At 42.1% G+C, this 21067-nt stretch overlaps 1 protein-coding gene across 1 annotated transcript; it reads right to left on the bottom strand.

Moving 5' to 3' along the window:
• Positions 1–9300: 9300 nt before the first annotated feature.
• On the bottom strand, positions 9301–14708 carry sstr2a (somatostatin receptor 2a). The gene is made up of 3 exons (XM_071391810.1): positions 14573–14708; positions 10078–10866; positions 9301–9858 (listed from the first exon to the last, which is right to left on the bottom strand). Exons 2-3 carry the CDS (start codon positions 10801–10803, stop codon positions 9442–9444), a joined length of 1143 nt encoding a protein of 380 aa, XP_071247911.1. The 5' UTR covers positions 10804–10866; positions 14573–14708; the 3' UTR covers positions 9301–9441.
• Between the last annotated feature and the right edge of the window lie 6359 nt (positions 14709–21067).

The raw sequence follows: 21067 nt of genomic DNA, 5'->3' as shown, positions 1-21067 counted from the left end.
CTTAAGCATGACGCAACGCGGAGTGCCTGGACACAGCCCTTAGCTGTGGTATATTGGCCATATACCACACCTCCTCCCCTTTCTAAAGTCTTCGAAAGCCAAGTTAATAAACAGATCACTGACCATTTCGAATCCCACTGTACCTTCTCCGCTGGTCACGGGTGCACATCAGCCACGCTCAAGGTACTAAACAATATCATAACCGCCATCGATAAAAGACAGTACTGTGCAGCCGTCTTCATCGACCTGGCCAAGGCTTTCGACTTTGTCAATCACCGTATTCTTATCGGCAGACTCAATTCCTTGGTTTCTCAAATGACTGCCTCGCCTGGTTCACCAACTACTTCGCAGACAGAGTTCAGTGTGTCAAATCGGAGGGCCTGTTGTCCGGACCTCTGGCAGTCTATGGGGGTACCACAGGGTTCAATTCTCGGGCCGACTCTTTTCTCTGTACATATCAATGATGTCACTTGCTGCGGGTGATTCCCTGATCCACCTCTACGCAGACGACACCATTCTGTATGCATCTGGCCCTTCTTTGGACACTGTTAACGAACATCCAAACAAGCTTCAATGCCATACAACACTCCTTCCGTGGCCTCCAACTGCTCTTAAACGCTAGTAAAACCAAATGCATGCTTTTCAACCGTTCGCTGCCGGCACCCGCCCGCCCGACTTGCATCGCTACCCTGGACGGTTCTGACCTAGAGTATGTGGACAACTACAAATACCTAGGTGTCCTGCTAGACTGTAAACTCTCCTTCCAGACTCATATTAAATATCTCCAATCCAAAATCGGCTTTCTATTCCGCCCTTAAAGCCTCCTTCACTCACGCCGCCAAACTTACCCTAGTAAAACTGACTATCCTACCGATCCTCGACTTTGGCGACATCATCTACAAAATAGCTTCCAATACTCTTCTCAGCAAACTGGATGCAGTCTATCACAGTGCCATCCATTTTGTTACCAAAGCCCCTTATACCACCCACCACTGCGACCTGTATGCTCTAGTCGGCTGGCCCTCGCTACATATTCGTCGCCAGACCCACTGGCTCCAGGTCATCTATAAATCTATGCTAGGTAAAGCTCTGCCTTATCTCAGCTCACTGGTCACGATAACAACAGCCACCCATAGCACGCGCTCCAGCAGGTATATCTCCCTGGTCATCCCCAAAGCCAACACCTCCTTTGGCCACCTTTCCTTCCAGTTCTCTTCTGCCAGTGACTGGAACGAATTGTAAAAATCGCTGAACCCGGTGACTGATATTTTCCTCACTAACTTTAAACATCAGCTATCTGAGCAGCTAACCGATCGCTGCAGCTGTACATAGTCCATCTGTAAATAGCCCACCCAATCTACCTACCTCATCCCCATATTGTTTTTATTTACTTTTCTGCTATTTTGCACACCAGTATCTCTACTTGCACATCATCTGCTCATTTATCACTCCAGCGTTAATCTGCTAAATTGTTATTACTTTGCTACTATGGCCTATTTATTGCCTACCTCCTCACGCCATTTGCACACAATGTATATAGACTTTTTTTTATTTTTCTATTGTGTTATTGACTGTACGCTTGTTTATTCCATGTGTTGAGTTGAGTTTATTTTATTTTTACAGGGACAGTGCACATTAATCAACGTTTCAGTAAAAGTGCCGGTTTCAGCCAGGCGGCTAATTTTCAACCGCAGTACCTGGGCAGGTTATTAAAAACAATTACAATATAGACAATCATTGAGCAGTGAGCACACGCAGAGCAACATAGGACAAAAAGCAACAAGACAAAATCCATAAAAGCAACAAAGAGTGTTTCCATACCTCACAAGCTACAGACAACATGGTAACTCTGTGTTGTTGATTGTGTCGCGCTGCTTTGCTTTATCTTGGCCAGGTCGCAGTTGTAAATGAGAACTTGTTCTCAACTAACCAACCTGGTTAAATAAAGGTGAAATAAAAAATTTAAATAAGAGCTTTATATTGCGCTCCGAATCCTCCTCATACTACAAGGCTGCTGTGAATCTGCAGTCTCCGTTACATTACATTTTACCAATGTACCATGAGCCAGTGACACACAACTATAGAGCCATATACCACAAACCCCAGAGGTGCCTTGTTGCTGTTATAAACTGGTTACCAACGTAATTAGAGCAGTACAAATAAATGTTTTGTCATACCCGTGGTATACGGTCTGATATACCACAACTGTCAGCCAATCAGCAGTCAGGGCTCGAACCACCCAGTTTATAAATTGCAATAGACTTACATGGCCGTCTCACTATGCTATTTGAAAGAGCGTGGACGCATCTGTCCTGCGTAACCATATTCTGTTTCATAGGTCACTGTTGATGAATACAGATCTAGACCTACATATACTGCAAATCAGTGTTTGTCTTCACATGCATGTGAGTCGTTTTTAGATTGGAATGTTGGGAGTTTAAACCACGGCCGAGTCATACAAAAAACGGTAAAAATGGGACTTGATGCGTCTCTGCTTGGCACTCAGTATTAAGGAGATAGATTGGGGGTGTAATTGTACGTCAAGCTGCTTCATGCTACAGAAATTCCTATGAGCATTCTGGCTCATGCAAGACTACTTAATAAATGTAATAATAATAACACTTTTGCAAAGGAAGGAATTTGCAATGACTTCACAGCAAAGTAATTATGCATGGGTGTTGAGTCACTGTGAAACTAAAATTGGCGACGCATAATTACACCCTCCTCTGCACCTGGTGTACAAGTTCTCTGCCAGCCTGAAGTAGATTTCATGTAGAAACAGGCAAACAGTTCACCTACAGAAACTTACTAACCCTCAGAATAGACCTACAAGAAACAGATGTTCAGTCAAATAGGAGGAAAAAGGAAGACCACGCAAGTCAACACACTCATCTCAAAAGCTAACAGATTAGTCAACCCAAATGAGTATAGCCATCCATTTTCAAATGTAACTGCTTTTAATTGCAAGTAGTAGTCGTAGTAACAGCAGTAGCAGAAGCAACAATATGACATATTTACAAAAACCATTCAGGATCTCACAATGTCTGTTTGTTTGATTGTGCATCTGTATGGACAAAGAGCCTTCTTTAATCCTATCAGAGTATGTACATTCAGGTCCATAATTATTGGCACCGTAGATACAGATGTGCAAAAAAGACTGTATAAAATAAATAATACAAACACTGAGCTATATTGTCTGCAACAAAAATTGGAAATTGTATTATTTTATACTAATACAATTGTTTTATCGAAAGATTTTGTTTAACAAGTAATACAAAAAAGATAGGTGTCAGTTATTGGCCCCTGTTTTCAGTACTCTAGGGCCCTCCCCTTGCAAGGATAACGACACTGAGCATTTTTCTAACATGTTTTATGAGATTGGAGAACACGTTGGGAGGGATCTGAGACCATTCCTCCATACAGAATCCTTCCAGATCCTTGATATCCTTCGTCTGCTCTTATGAACTGCCCTCTTCAATTCAAACCACAGGTTTTCAATGGGGTTCATGTCCGGAGACTGAGATGGCCATTGCAAAATGTTGAACCATTTCTTTGTGGATTGTGGCTGTGTCTTTTTCCTCGTAAAGGGAGGGTGCTGGAGTACTGAAAACAGGGGTGTCAACATTTTGAACCCCTATTTTATTGTTTTTATTACTTGTTAAACAAAATCTTTCTCTAAACAGTTGTATTAGTACATTTACATTTACATTTAAGTCATTTAGCAGACGCTCTTATCCAGAGCGACTAGTATAATATAATTCCCCTATTTTTTGGGCATACCACATAGCTATTTATATTGTTTATTTTAGTCTTTTTTTGCTCATCTTTATCAAGGGTGCCAATAATTATGGACCCTGACTGTAGATTTAGTGTATCCACTGTGGTTTGGCCTACCATTGCAGAGTAGTTTGAATCTCTATATCCGCCCAACATCCTTGGGGCAATCGCATCATTTCAGAAACTAACCAGCTGAGGGAGACATTTAGCAACATTTGTGGTGATATCCCAACCAGATTTGCTGTATTACATTATTAGCCATAAAACATTCGGTTTTTCAACGATTTTATAGAATATACATGTCCCTCCCATTTCTATGGCCATTGAGAGTAAAACAGAACACCTCTAAACATCGTTCTAATAATTTGCTAACAGTGTGTCTCTTCTGCTACCTCTATCTCTACAAAAACTAAGCAGGCATTTTAGGGGTGCAGGGTTTCCAAGAGAACAAAGTGTCAGAGGAGATACATTGCAGTGTTATGTACACTGTACACCTGATAAATTACCATCCCAGTAAAAACTATTTCCAGCCCCAGTAGACTACCTCATATAACATTGAAAACTCTCTATCAAACCAATTGGAACACCAGTGGCATCAGGCGGCCATTATTTTCGAGGTGGCACGATGTATGTGAGGATAGAGGGGGTTTCAAACACCCGAAACAGCTTTTTTTCCCCTGCAATCCATAGCCATAATCATTATGCCTAATTCTATTCTACACATTCCAGAGGGTGTCATTCTGACTGTATTCAATCCCACATCTTAATGTACTGCACAAACATGCCTCGGATATTACATTCAAATTACAACACAGTACATGGGATGATAACACACAATCAATACAGGCACATATCATGGCATAATTAATACACAAATATCATGATATTATCATAAGGTGCCAGATTACATTTAAACCAAGTATTTTTTTCTGGATATCTAAGCAATATGTCAAGCTGTCTTTATCCTCCTAACTGGTGTGGTTTTTCTTTTTACTAAATATGCTTCCACTCATCTCTGCTAATATCTGGGTAAAATATTGAAAGGAATGTGAGTCTTATTCAGTACATTTGGTAATTGCTTGCTTTTCTAAAGTCTACCGACCTTGCCAGCAGGCATGCCAGCTAAGATAGTTAGACAAGCTGATCTAACTTGATTTATAGACAGTGGTGGAAAAAAGTACCCAATTGTTATACTTTAGTAAAAGTAAAGATACTTTTAATAGAAAATGACTCAAAAGTGAAAGTCATCTAGTAAAATAATACTAAAAAGTCAAAGTAAAAGTCAAAGTATTTGTTTTGAATTTTACTTAAGTATCAAAGTAAATAATTGTTCAAATATACTTAAGTATCAAAAGTAAATACTTATATTAAGCAAATTATACAGACAGATTTATATATTTTTATGTATTTATGGATAGCCAGGGGTACACTCCAACACTGACATAATTTACAAAAGAAGCATTTGTGTTTAGTCAGTCCGCCAGATCAGAGGCAGTAGGGATGAGCAGGAATGTGCTCTTGATAAGTGTGTGAATTGGACAATGTTCCTGTCCTGCTAAGCACTCAAAATGTAACGAGTACTTTTGGGTGTCAGGGAAAATGTATGCAGTAAAAAGTACATTTTCTTTTAAGAATGTAGTGGAGTAAAAGTAAAGTAAATATAAATAGTAAAGTACAGATACCTCCAAAAATGACTTAAGTATTACTTCAAATGATCTTTACTTAGTTACTGTACACTACTGTTGATAGTCTCAATAGCTTGGTAGCTACCCACTGGGCACAGTCGTCAATTCAACTTTTCTTCCATGTTGGTTCAACGTCATTTCATTGAAATGACGTAGAAACACAACGTTGCTTCAACCAGTGTGTGCCCAGTGGGTAGTTATGAGGCTGGGAGATACGTTCCCTAAAGCCAACCTCATACAACTGCAAGGTGGCTAACAGAGAAACAACAAAACATGTATTCATCAAGAAGGAATAAATAGGCTACATAGCTTGATCAAATTAAACGATGTGCGAGTCACTCTACACTCACTCGCCTCTTTCAGTGAGGATACTGCATGTACTAGAGTATCTAGCATCAACTGCATTTGCCAGTCTGTTTGTGCTATCATGAAAACTCATTGTCAGGCCAAACATGTTTGGCTTGACAACAACAGCAATGGAGTTGGCAAGAGCACAAGCAGATCTGGGATCAGGTTGCGGTATTTCACCTTGTAGAGCAAGAAGAGGAGCTGATATTGAGAAAAACACTATCTGATTATGAGAACTGCTCCTTCCTTTGACTGCCAGTCAGTAGTGTACGGCCCCTGAGTCATTTAGAGGTGAACCACTTGTGACGCTTGAACCTGAGAGACAGACGCTTGACACGATGAAGGGGATGGTGTGGGCTGACCTCTGCTTTTACTCCTACGGAAAAGACTGTGTTTGAGGACAGTGTACGACCGTGTTCGACCCCTTCCTCTCGCTCTCTGTGGATAGTTTGTTTAGTTAGCAATCATTACACACACACACACACAATGTTCTGTACTTATGCCATCTCTCCAGATGACCATCTATATTATAATGTTTCCTTTAAGGTTCAGGAGCGTTAATTTATTCACTAATGAAGTAGATTTTTTTGGAACACTGCCACAGCTGGTACGCCGTAATGAATGGGCTAGATAGATAAATGTGTGCACATCGACTCAGTGTTCAGTACATACCCTAGCGACCGTAGTGAGTCATGACGACAGAAATTATGAGTGACATCAAGTGGCAGTCCCTGACTCCCTGCCAATCGAGATTGAACTCAACACACACACATTTTGTTCTATCCTTGTGGGGACCTAAAATGTATTTCCATTCAAAATCCTATTTTCCCTAACCCTAACCCTAAACCTAACCTTAACCCATAACCCTTATTCTAACTCTAATTATAATCCTAACCTCTAATGGAATTTGTCCTCATGGGGATGTGGGAAATGTCCCGACGAGGGAGCATTTTCCTTGTTTTACTATCCTTGTCGTACTTTTGGGGATTTTAGGTCCCCACAAGGATAGAAGAGCCAACCAATACACACACACACACACACACACACACACACACACACACACACACACACACACACACACACACACACACACACACACTGCCCTGTATTATGAAAGACCAGTATAAAATATCATCCATCTGAGAACTCACATGTAACAAACAAATTATGACATGTAATTTTACAATATTTTACACTGTGCATACCGTTTGCAAACTGAAGGAAAGCAAGCGACTAAGAGAGACATTGCTCCTACAAACAGGACAATAGGTGCTTACTGTAGAAGAATGTATGTCCTTATTGGCCCTCTTTGCCCTCTTGTAAGTACATTTTGGGTGAGGCAGAGTGTAGACAGTTCCTCCATACAAACACCACCTGTTCTCCTCAAGGAGAACAGGTGGTTCTTTGTCTGTGTCAGTCTGTATCTGTGTGTGTGTTCAGGAACAAGATAGTGACAGCAGCTTCTAGCCCTTCACAACTGAACAACACATTGAGAGAAGGCTGAGGTTCCATCCTCCTGATCCTATATGTCTTTATCCTACGCCCTCCTCCTCTTGGGTTAAATTTATGTACAGGTCGACCTAATTTACTGTACATGAGGGAGAGAGTTCCACTGCCTCTGGCATAATGATGCTAATTACAACGCTTGATGTCACCATCTTAAAGAAAACCACTAATACGTGAGAACATCATTTTTTGTGAACAAATGTTTCATTTTGTCGTGTTAATAAGGTTGGTAGCAACATGTGGAAATCTGTTGCAGCTCAAGTCGACTACAAAACCCGCAATGCTCTCTCTATGGGCTGGCTGGCTAGCTAGCTAGGTAGGCTGCTAGCTAGCAAATAAAGCTACACACAATAATACCAAAGTCAATATCAGCATGTAAAGTAGCTAGTTTGCTGTAAAATCACCTCCCCCCTCAAATTTTTTTTGACTAATATTCCAATGTTCGACCTGCAGATCGATGTGCCTCGCAGAGTGGAGTCTGACATTCTCAATGGCCATGCAACAGCATCATGCAATGCACCCTGGACTGAAGAGACAGACAAATAGGAGAAATGTGGTGGACCCTCTGTTAAATTAAACATTTCTCGAGGTAGGAATATCGCAAAAATATGATCAATGGCTCATTCGATAGAAGACAACCTCCTGTGTTATGGCATCGGTCAGTATTGAAATCTGACAAGTATGATAGACGTTTTCGCCATTTAAAAGTCGTATTCCTATTAACTTCTAATGTCGCAAGAACGACTTTTTCGCAGTGCTACGTCATACGGGGTGGATTTCTGCCTGCTTGAACGGCAGTAGCTCAGATACACATGAAAAGTCCCCGGGAATTGATAGAACATCACTCAGAGATGCATCAAAAACAATATCACATTCAAAATGGGTGAATCTTTCCTTTTAATGGGCTGTGAAAATAGTGGCTCACACACCCTAACATGGTGAGGCCTTCCAGGGAACACACACACACACATACACACACACACAGAGGAAGGCAGGCAAGTACACAGAACCATGGATTCCCCATCTGTACACATTCAGAGAGATAACATTGCCCTTGGACTGTGGTGGTGAAATGCACCCATCTCTCTACCAACCAATAGACTGCAGCTGTAGCTCTCTCAGTGATGCAATACTGTTCATTCAGAAATCATCAGGGTCACTCTGACAGCATAGAACTGATGCTGAAACACAACTCCTCCTGTTGAGTATCAACAAGATTGGCACCACGACAGCTTGGTTATGCTAGGAGCATATCGCCTTTAAGCCAACTAGTGCTGACAGCAGAAGAGAAAATGTCATACCAGATTATAAACTGTACACAGTATATGAACAGCCCATCTCGGAGACCGTGAATGTGTGTGTGTGCTTGGCCGTGCTAGCATCTAAAGGTTGAGCCAAATATATATCAGAGTAATGATCTTGATAACTGCCTACAGACGAATGGTAGTAACAAGGGGAAGTTAACATGGGGTGTGATCTAAGCTAAACTGGGGTTTACGAGGAGATCAAAAACACATCACAGAAAACCATGTCTATGTACAACATCAAGATCGTTTGAAGTCGGAGAATCAATGATCCTGGATGCAAAACTCAAGTCTCCAGCTTCAGTCAGAGGACATCTGGCTTGGTGAGTAACATCTTTCCTGATCAATAAATAAGATGCGTTATCAAAAGTGTGCTTTCTCATATCCTGATCAAGACAGTACGAATCAATCCCTGTCAATGAAACATGAGAGACCTGTTTTTCATCTCCCTCCATTCAATCTCTGTCTTTGCTTTTCTGAGACGGATCTTAGCAGATGTGTTCTAATGCAGGGTTTCCCATTCTCGGTTCCGGGGCCCCGCCTGGGTGCACGCTCTGTTCCCCCCCCCCCCCTAGCACTACACAGGTGATTCAAATAACTAAAGATTAATGATGAGTTGGTTATTTGAGTCAGCTGTGTAGTCCTAGGGGCAAAAACCAAAAGATGCACCCGGGGGGGCGAGTTTGGGAAAGCCTGAATCCCCTTGGTGTTTGGGCCGCTGTACAGGAGAATATAGAAGAGTGCCTTTTAATATGAGCAGTCCTAACTGCTCCACACCGTCCATCTGCTCAAGGAGAGACACAAGCAGCCCACACACACACTCAGATGCTGGTCTGCAGCTCGCCATTGAGCAGCGCGGCGTTGTGCATTTCCGCGGTGACGTCGTTGACCATGCGCGTCCGCTCCATTCGGCTGTCGCTGCGCTCCGCCTCATCCAGGCCCGCCACCTTCTTCAAGCACAGAACGTTCTGAAAGCTCTTCTTGAAGTTGTCTGACAGGAACGCGTACAGGATGGGGTTGGCACAGCTGTTGGCGTAGCCCAGCACCACCACAAACTCGAAGGTGCTCTTGAGGACGGGCGTGGTGTCGATGGTGCCAGTCACCGAGGTGACGTTGAACACGTAGAAGGGCAGCCAGCAGAGCACGAACATGGCCACTACGATGGACACCATCCTGGTCACCTTCCTCTCCGAACGCTTACGCTTAGTGGAGCCCACGCGCATGCCTGACGACTTTACCTATTGGACGGGGAGAGAGGGGATGCATCCATTGTTATTGGTGATACTACCTTCTTAGATGCCACAACTGTACATATCGCTATGGTTACAGGCAACAGGTAGATAGATAACAGGTTCCAGTATGTCAGAACGGAGAACTTGACCAAAGACGTCGTCAATAATAAAGATAATAAAGTGAATTTGAAAATAAAACACCATGAACAGGGAGGAGGGGCTCACCTTGATGATGATGAGCAGGTAACAGAGGCAGATGACGATGAGCGGTAGGAAGAAACCTAGGAGGAAGGTGTAGAACATGAAGGCCGTCTGATAGGCCCCCTGAGGCTCCGGCCACACAATGGTACACGCCCAAGCCTGGTTATTATTGGGCATCAGACCGCTGAAGATCATGATTGGCAGGTTGACCAGCAGGGACACTCCCCACACGGTCAGGTTGATGAGCTTAGCCACGCGTGGCTTCCGCCACTTGGTGGACTTTATGGGGTGGACCACGGCCAGGTAGCGGTCGACGCTCATGACCGTGAGGCAGAAGATGGAGGTGAACTGGTTGAGGGAGTCCACAGTCATGACCAGGCGGCAGAGTACGGCGCCGAAGGGCCAGTGGACCAGGGCCAGCTGCATGGCGATGAAAGGTAAACTCAGCATACAGAGGACGTCGGCAACGGCCAGGTTCAGGATATAGATATTAGTCACCGTCTTCATCTTGGCGTAGCGCAGGATAACATAGATCACCAAGGTGTTGCCGGTCAGCCCCACGGCGCACACCGTGAAGTAGATGAAGGTGATGACTACGGAGCTGGTCTTATCGAAGGCCTGGTGGGTCTCGTCCGGAGTGTCATTCCGGGACCCCAGGTCAGACTCGTTCCCTGGGAAGTAGCTGTCGTAGTACAGGGGCTCGGGGAGTGAGAGGTTGGGGGGTGACGGAAGGAGAGGCCAGGGATCCATACTGACAGAGGAGGGCTGGGTTGGGTCTGTTTCAGGGTTGAAGACACTAATCTCACATCCCACCTGAGTGTACAGTACAGAGAGAGAATGGAGACAGTGGGTGAGAACAGAGAAACTCAATGACGAGGGAGAATACATTCCTTCAAAGCACCATGGTAACTGAGCCTGCTATATAATGGTTTACTCTATGTCTTTCACTCAACATTAAGTTACATAATAAAGCCTGGCCCTTCATTTATAGGTCCCCACACAATATAGGACTTGCAGGACTCCACACTCCTCCTGTAGGGCTTTTTGTGTTTTGAATGTGTTGAATGGTTGGGACTTCAAACCCCTGTGTTGAACGAACAGCACCGAGCTGATGTGAAACCCTTTGAAAAACACCCATGGATTCTCAAGTGTAATGAAACTACTCTCCAATGCAAAGGTGTTTGTTTTATGATAAGGACCAGACCATGCCAATATAATGTTTGTTGAGAATTGATTTAAAATGGAAAAACAAAACCCATGCGCAGGGAAAATGTCAGGATTTCATGCTGTTATTTCTGTTGGGCATAAAGCTATCTGTGGATCTAGGTTTATTGTGCAAACACAGGTCCTCTATTGGATTGGTGGTGATGAGCCGCTCGCACTGCATGGGAAACCTGTAGCGCTCTGGTCAGAGACAGTGGCAGCAGGGCCGTAGCCAGGGTCTACGTTTTAGAGGTTTGTTAAGACAATTGAAGCTCATTTACTGCATTTCTATACAGTTTAAAAACTCAAAAATGCTATTTGGACAACAGCAAAATCAAGCATCAATGACCCCAGCCATTATCACATTTGGTTGAGGTAGCTTCATTCACCTCCGTCGATCTACTAAGACATAGCCTATTAGCTATACAATTAGCCGCTACACTCACATTAGCTCAAAACCGGGATTAAAAACTAATTGAATATGTACAGAGGGATCTGTTAGCAGAAAAACAATTTTATTAACAAAAGATAAACAAGTACATTTGCTTTAAAGAATTTGTTTGGTTGCAGTTTAACAGCTAATTTCCTGTAATTGTACACATTTTGCCATGACTGATGCCATGTTAATATGACATATTAATATGCAAATTACAAAAACAATCTATGGGGGCCCCTGGAGGTCAGGGCCCCTGGGCACGTGCCCTGCATGCCCAATCAGTAATTTGACCATGATTACTAGTTTAGATAGTCTAGCCAGCTAACTAGACTAGTCTAGCCAGCTAACTAGACTAGTCTAGCCAGCTAACTAGACTAGTCTAGCCAGCTAAAACATTTTAATAACCGACATGGGCTATTTGAGTGACTGTCAGTGACTGACCTATAACAAGAGGAAAACTGCTGATGCGCAACCAAGTTTCAAAATGTCTCTTTGTGTATTCTACTATTCTAACCCTCAGAACAACCTCAATTCATAGGGTTAAGGACTCTACAAGGCGTCAAGTGTTCCACAGGGATGCTGGTCAACGTTGACTCCAATGCTTCCCACAGTTGTGTCAAGTTGGCTGGATGTCCTGTGGGTGGTGGACCATTCTTGATACACACGGGAAACTGCTGAGCGTGAAAAACCCAGCGGCGTTGCAGTTCTTGACACAAACAGGTGCTCCTGTGACCTACTACCACACCCCGTTCAAAGACACTTACATTTGTGTCTTTCCCATTCACCCTCTAAATGGCACACATACACAATCCATGTCTCAAGGCTTAGAAATCATTCTTTAACATGTCTCCTCCCCTTCATCTACACTGATTAAAGTGGATTTAACAGGTGACATCAATAAGGGATCATAGCTTTCACCTGGATTCACCTGGTCAGTCTGTCATGGAAAGAGCAGGACTTCTTCATGTTTTTTATACTCAGTGTATACAGTGCTGTGAAAAAGTATTTGCCCCCTTTCAAATGTGATCTACTTTTGCATATTTTTGATATTGAATTATCAGATCTTCAACCAAAACCTAATATTAGATAAAGGGAACCTGAGTGAACAAATAACAACAATTCCATACTTATTCCAGGTCCTGAGGCAGCAAAGCATCCCCAAACCATCACACTACCACCACCATGATTGACTGTTGGTATAGGTTTCTTACTGTGGAATATAGAGGCATAATGGGACCCATGTTGTCCAAAAAGTTCTACTTTTGACTCATCTGTCCATAGAACATTCTTCCAAGAACCTTGATGATCATCCAGGTGTTTTTTTGTTGTTTTTTTGGCAAAGTTGAGTCAACTTTTTGGATGAGATGGGTCCCATTATGTCTGGCGAAAACCAAACACTGCATTCCACAGTAAGAACCTCATACCAACGGTCAAGCATCATGGCGGTAGTGAGATGGTTTGGGGATGCTTTGCTGCCTCAGGACCTGGACCACTTGCCTTAATAGAAGGAACAATGATTTCTGCTCTGTATCAGAGAATTCTACAGGAGAATGTCAGGCCATCCGTCTGTGAACTGAAGCTGAAGCACAGCTGAGTCATGCAGCAAGACAATGATCCAAAACACACAACCAAGTCTACACGAAAATGGTTATAAAGCAACACATTTGAAGTTTTGGAATGGCCTCGTCAAAGTCCAGATCTAATCCCAATTAAGATGTTGTGGCAGGACGTGAAATGAGCAGTTCATGCTTGAAAACCCACAAATGTCACTGAGTTAAAGCAGTTCTGCATGTAAGAGTGGGCCGAAATTCCTTCACAGTGATGTGAGAGACTGATCAACAACTACAGGAACAGCATTTGGTTGCACTCTTTGCAGTGAAAGGTGGCACAACCAGTTATTGAGTGTAAGAGGGCAATTACTTTTTCACACAAGGGAATTGGGTGTTGCATAACTTTAATAAAATAAATAACCAAAAACATATGATACTTATTTTATTTGCAAACACAGGTTCCCTTTATATAATATTGGGTTTTGGTTGAAGATCTGATAACATTCATTATCAAAAATATGCAAAAATAGAGAACATTAGACAGGGAGCAAATACTATTCATGGCATTGTATATAGCTTACACGTACATATATATTTTTTGTTTGACTTTTTTTTTTTTTCACATTTCGAAAAGAATTGTGCCAGCAATTCTCTTTAGAGTTAGATTTTTTGTAATATTCTAGATATATTTAAAACGTAGCCAATAGACAAATGTTAGAAAGTATTAACTATGATATTATTAGACAACTCTTTGGTTCAGTATCGATTATATGCATATTTTATGCAGAAATATTGGCCTTCTAAAATGCAAGATGGTTATGATTATTCTGTCTTCTATCATTCTAAAATAGTTCTCACGCCAAACAAGTCTTCAATTTGTGATATTTTTGTCAATATTGCTGGTGGGGAGGTTATTTTGTGTTATCATTTATTGGTTCCTCTGTTTGGCCACCAAATGTAGACACTAACATTCAATTAATGTCATATGTCAAGTACTACATGGCGGTTGGAATTTCAACAATGGACAATTACGGATACATTTGGGGCATTACAATTCAACAGCGTGCACAATGGCGCACACATGCGGACGACAAATTGCCTAATCTTGATCAGAATATAAAATAACAGGTGCGCTGTTATAATTTAATACAGATAACATAATTGAACAGGTGACGATTGAACTAAAGAAATATCCATGTCCGATTAAAAATATACATTGGTTACACGTTTGGTAGGCCTATTAACCTTTGACGACTGGTTATCACAATTAATTTACTTATTGTTTGGTAATAGCACGTACAATTTCAAGATTCATGTAGGTTAAACTTACCTTTTATTGTGAAAAATTTACGCCACATTAGATCCATTTTGACAAGGTGTTATTTCAGCCAAGAGTATTCCGACTTCCACTTCTGGGCATCAGTGAAAATCCATGGGAAGACAGCATTCTGCCCCGTGGCTTCCACTTATTAAAGTATCATACACCTGTCCTCCCATTACGCACAGTGGTATCTTGTGCACCAAAGTGGTGACGGTCATCACCACATATCTAACAGTTATGTGTAATATGTCAAATAGGCAATAGGCTACAGTATATGTTCAATTTTTTCTTTAAAATACATCAGATAGCAATTACAATGTGTAAATCATTTATAGATCGTTTTGAGTAACTGATGTATCCAAAAGTAGCCTACTGGCGCTGAATCAACGACCCGAGCAAATGCCAAATCTGTTCTAGCAGGACGACTGAAGCGCAAAGGAGAGCGCAGCAAAGGAGAGCGCGCTGATGAGCGTTGCACTCACTCACTGCTGCGTTCGGTGGAATTGGATGATGGGTGAGTGCGCGTTTGCTGCAGGTTTCATCTCTGCATGCAGATGGAGCTGCCGATCCGCTATGCTCTCGCCCCTCCTCCCTCCTCACCAAACTCCCCCAATGTGCGTCAGTGTCCATCCGCCTGCGTGAAGGAAACTGCCATTAAGAGTTCCTCGCTCTGATATTTTCTAGGGAGGATATGTGCTCGTACTAATGACCTTAATGGAAACGGTTGGGTCAGTCACTAGACGGAGCATTTTCTCTGTTTACACGAGAGCTACAGCGCGACAGACTCTGCGCATCCAGAGTTTATAGTGAACACTGGAGGACAAGCATCTTCTGAACGATCTCTGTCAAAAGCGGCTGAGAAAGTTCCCCTTGTTCAAGCACCTTCTTCCGCGTGGGGCATGTATTGCACACTAGGTTAACTTTTTTTTTTTTTTTAAAGAAGGAATTCGGCCGGGGTCTCAATTGAGAGTAAGAATTGAGAGTAAGAAAAGTAGAATACAACCAGGTGCAATTCGAAATATTGTTGTGTATCAGCAGTTTTTGTCTTGTACAGTCCTGGCCAAAAGTTTTGAGAATGACACAAATATACATTTTCACAAAGTCTGCTGCCTCAGTTTGTATGATGGCAATTTGCATATACTCCAGAATGTTATGAAGAGTGATCAGATGAATTGCAATGTCCCTCTTTGCCATGCAAATTAACTGAATCCCCCCAAAACATTTCCACTGCATTTCAGCCCTGCCACAAAAGGACCAGCTGACATCATGTCAGTGATTCTCTCGTTAACACAGGTGTGAGTGTTGACGAGGACAAGGCTGGAGATCACTCTGTCATGCTGATTGAGTTAGAATAACAGACTGGAAGCTTCAAAAGGAGGGTGGTGCTTGGAATCATTGTTCTTCCTCTGTCAACATGGTTACCTGCAAGGAAACAAGTGCCGTCATCATTGCTTTGCACAAAAAGGGCTTCATAGGCAAGGATATTGCTGCCAGTAAGATTGCACCTAAATCAACCATTTATCAGATCATCAAGAACTTCAAGGAGAGCGGTTCAATTGTTGTGAAGAAGGCTTCAAGGTGCCCAAGAAAGTTCAGCAAGCGCCAGGACCATCTCCTAAAGTTGATTCAGCTGTGGGATCGGGGCACCACCAGTACAGAGCTTGCTCAGGAATGGCAGCAGGCAGGTGTGAGTGCATCTGCACGCACAGTGAGGCAAAGACTTTGAGGATGGCCTGGTGTCAAGAAGGGCAGCAAAGAAGCCATTTCTCTCCAGGAAAAACATCAGGGACAGACTGATATTCTGCAAAAGGTACAGCGATTGGACTGCTGAGGACTGGGGTAAAGTCATTTTCTCTGATGAATCCCTTTCCAATTGTTTGGGGCATCTGGAAAAAAGCTTGTCCAGAGAAGACCAGGTGAGCGCTACCATCAGTCCTGTGTCATGCCAACAGTAAAGCATCCTGAGACCATTCATGTGTGGGGTTGCTTCTCAGCCAAGGGTGTGGGCTCACTCACTATTTTTCCTAAGAACACAGCCATGAAAAAAGAATGGTACCAACACATCCTCCGAGAGCAACTTCTCCCAACCATCCAGGAACAGTTTGGTGACAAACAATGCCTTTTCCAGCATGATGGAGCACCTTGCCATAAGACAAAAGTGATAACTACGTGGCTCGGGGAACAAAACATCGATATTTTGGGTCCATGGTCAGGAAACTCCCCAGACCTTAATCCCATTGAGAACTTGTGGTCAATCCTCAAGAGGTGGGTGGACAAACAAAACCCCACAAATTCTGACAAACTCCAAGCATTGATTATGCAAGAATGGGCTGCCATCAGTCAGGATGTCCCAGAAGTTAATTGACAGCATGCCAGGGAGGATTGTAGAGGTCTTGAAAAAGAAGGGTCAACACTGCAAATATTGACTCTTTGCATCAACTTCATGTAATTGTCAATAAAAACCTTTGAGACTTATGAAATGCTTGTAATTATACTTCAGTATTCCATATTAACATCTGACAAAAATATCTAAAGACACTGAGGCAGCAGACTTTGTGAAAATGAATATTTGTGTCATTCTCAAAACCTTTGGCCAAGACTGTATGTCAGTCACTGACAGTCACTCAATTAGGGACAGATCGACATTTACTGAGGGGGAGGGGTGGTCCAAAATAGCAGTGTTTTTTTATTTGGCACAGGGGAGGGTAGTACGTTTTTCCAAGGTTGACATTCGCCCTTCGGCTCGTATTTTATATATTATATATATCATATTAGGAAATCAGTCAATTGAAATACATTCATTAGGCCCTGATCTACAGATTTCACATGACTGGGAATTCAGATATGCATCTGTTAGTCACAGATACCTTTAAAATATTTGTCAGTATCTGGTGTGACCACCATTTGCACTATGCAGCACGACACATCTCCTTCGATTAGAGTTTATCAGGCAGTTGATTGTGGCCTGTGAAATGTTGTCCCACTCCTCTTCAATGGCTGTGCGAAGTTGCTGGATATTGGCGGGAACTGGAACACTGTCATACACGTCGATCCAGAGCATCCCAAACAATCTCAATGGGTGACATGTCTGGTGAGTATGCTGGCCATGGAAGAACTGGCACATTTTCAGCTTCCAGGAATTGTGTACAAATCCTTGCATTATCATCCTGAAACATGAGGTGATGGCGGCAGATGAATGGCATGACAATGGGCCTCAGGATCTCGTCACGGTATCTCTGTGCACCTGTGTAATGATCATGCTGTTTAATGAGCTTCTTCATCTGTCAGGTGGATGGATTATCTTGGCAAAGGAGAAATGCTCAACAACAGGGATGTAAATACATTTGTGCACAACAATTTTGAGAAATAAGCTTTTTGTCCGTATGGAACATTTCTGGGATATTTTATTTAAGCTCATGAAAATTTTATGTTTATATTTTTGTTCAGTATATTCAGTTGAAGTCAGAAGTTTACATACAAGTTTACAGCTTAGCAAAATACATTTAAACTCAGTTTTTCACAATTCCATGACATTTTATCCTAGTACAAATTCCCTGTCTTAGGTCAGTTAGGATCACCACTTTATTTTAAGAATGTGAAATGTCAGAATAATAGTAGAGAGTGATTTATTTCAGCTTTTATTTCTTTCACCACATTCCCAGTGGGTCAGAACTTTACGTACAGTCAATTAGTATTTGGTAGAATTGCCTTGAAATTGTTTAACTTGGGTCAAACGTTTCGGGTAGCCTTCCACAAGCTTCTCACAATAAGTTGGGTGAATTTTGGCCCATTCCTCCTGACAGAGCTGGTGTAACTGAGTCAGGTTTGTAGGCCTCCTTGCTTTCACACGCTTTTTCAGTTCTGCCCACACATTTTCTATGGGACTGAGGTCAGAGCTTTGTGATGGCCACTCCAATACCTTGACTTTGTTGTCCTTAAGCCATTTTGCCACAACTTTGGAAGTATGCTTGGGGTCATTGTCCATTTGGAAGACCCATTTGTGACCAAGCTTTAACTTCCTGACTGATGTCTTGAGATGTTGCTTCAATAGATCAACATAATTTTCCAACCTCATGATGCCATCTATTTTGTGAAGTGCACCAGTCCCTCCTGCAACAAAGCACCCCCACAACATGATGCTGCCACTCCCGTGCTTCACGGTTGGGATGGTGTTCTTCAACTTGCAAGCCACCCCCTTTTTCCTCCAAACATAACGATGGTCATTATGGCCAATCAGTTCTATTTTTGTTTCATCAGACCAGAGGACATTTCTCCAAAAAGTACGATCTTTGTCCCCATGTGCAGTTGCAAACTGTAGTCTGGCTTTTTTTATGGCGGTTCCTTGCTGAGTGGCCTTTCAGGTTATGTCGATATATGACTCGTTTTACTGTGGATATAGATACTTTTGTACCTGTTTCCTCCAGCATCTTCATATGGTCCTTTGCTGTTGTTCTGGGATTGATTTGCACTTTTCGCACCAAAGTACGTTCGTCTCTAGGAGACAGAACGCGTCTCCTTCCTGAGCGGTATGATGGCTGCGTGGTCCCATGGTGTTTGTCTCTTTTTGCTTGTGAGTTCTTTGCCAAAATGGATTTTACATGCGTGTTACAAAATGTTTAGACCCCAGTGACACAGGAAGCCATGGAAAGCCACAATACAATTCCTTAAACTGAGATGAATTTAGAAAAGTAGGATGTTAATGCAGATTTAATTTTGTTTGATTTTATTCATAAGAATCTTTAGGGGTGCCAAGTATTGACACCTATCCTTTAGAGATTTGTTTGTATTATTAAACAAAATATTTATCTTTTGAGCAATTGTATTATTATAAAGTAAAATATTTCCCCCTATTTTTTTGAGCATACAATATAGCTCAGTATTTGTAATATTTATTTTATGGTCTTTTGCTCATCGTTATGAAGGGTGCCAATCATCTTGAAAGTGACTGTGTGTCTGAATTCAATTAAATTAAAACATTACACGAATGTTCTGCTTATGTTCATGGAGACATCATCCAGAACAACATGTGATGTTATGACATGATTGTTCCAAAAATGTCACCTGAACATTCAGTACACTGAGTGTACAAAACATAAAGAACACCTTTGTTATATTGAGTTGCACCCCCTCCTTTTGCCCTCAGAACAGGCTTAATCTTTCAGGGCATAGACTCTACAAGGTGTCGAAAGGTATTCCACAGGGATGCTGGCCAATGTTGACTCCAACGCTTCCCACAGTTGTGTCAAGTAAGCTGGAAGTCCTTAGGGTGGTGGACCATTCTTGATACACACTGGAAACTGTTGAGCATGAAAAACCCAGTAGCGTTGCAGTTCTTGACACACTCAAACCAGTGCGCCTGGCACCTACTACCATACCCCGTTCAAAGGCACTTAAATCTTTTGTCTTGCCCATTCACCCTCTGAAAGGCACACATACAAAATCCATGTCTCAATTGTCTCAATGTTTAATAATCCTTCTTTAACCGGTCTCCTCTTCATCTACTTTGATTGAAGTGGATTTAACAAGTGACATAAATAAGGGATCATGGCTTACACCTGGATTCACTTGGTCAGTCTATGTCATGGAAATAACAGGTATTCCTAATGTTTTGTACACTCAGTGCACATGGAAGTAGTTTAGTGCAAAATATAAATCATTTCCTGATCTTTTTTTACAATGCTCAGATACGTTAAAACAAACTTATTTCATTTATTTTTTGACTGTCTGTCTGTTTTCCCATGTATGAATCAGTTATTCAGTGTGTTAATAGCAGCAAGGCCAAATATGATATTTTAACATTCTTGGTGATTACATAATACCAACATTGTATAATTAAGCAATAAGACCCGAGGGGGTGTGGTACATGGCCAATATACCACAGCTAAGGGCTGTTCATTCGCATGATGCAAAGCGGAGTGCCTGGACACAGCCCTTAATTAACCATGGTATATTGGCCACTTACCACAAATCCCCGAGGTGCCTCATGAGCTATTATAAAAGCTGGTTACCAATGTAATTAGAGCAGTAAAATAAATGTTTTGTCATACCCGTGGTATTCGGTCTGATATACCACGGCTGTCAGCCAATCAGCATTCAGGGTTCGAACCACCCAGTTTATAATCATCAACAAAACTGGACAGATTTTGTGTTATTCTAACTTTTTGGGCGGGATGGTTCACATTTTATTTGGATAGGGCGGATAGTCCATCTGTAGATGTTCTACAGATAGTTTGTTGATAATATGACCATCTGTTGATAAGCAACTGCTTACTAAGGTTAGGTTTAGAATTAGAGTTTAGGGTTAGGGCTAGGGTTAGAGCGTCTACAGATGGACTGTCCAAGTGTTGCCGAGGAATGTTCTTACACCTTTCCCACAACGTAATGAAATGTTCAGGAAACATGAACAGAACCCGTTTTGGTTTGCTGGGTATGCTCTTAACTTTATTATTTTAGCTGATTTCCAAAACCTCCAAAAATGACTTTAATAAACATGTCAAACCTGTC

The sequence above is a fragment of the Salvelinus alpinus genome, chromosome 3, assembly GCF_045679555.1.
Source record: "Salvelinus alpinus chromosome 3, SLU_Salpinus.1, whole genome shotgun sequence".
NCBI lineage: Eukaryota > Metazoa > Chordata > Actinopteri > Salmoniformes > Salmonidae > Salvelinus > Salvelinus alpinus.
The sequence above is the reverse complement of the archived record's forward strand: the minus strand, read 5'-3'. Positions and strand labels throughout refer to the sequence as shown.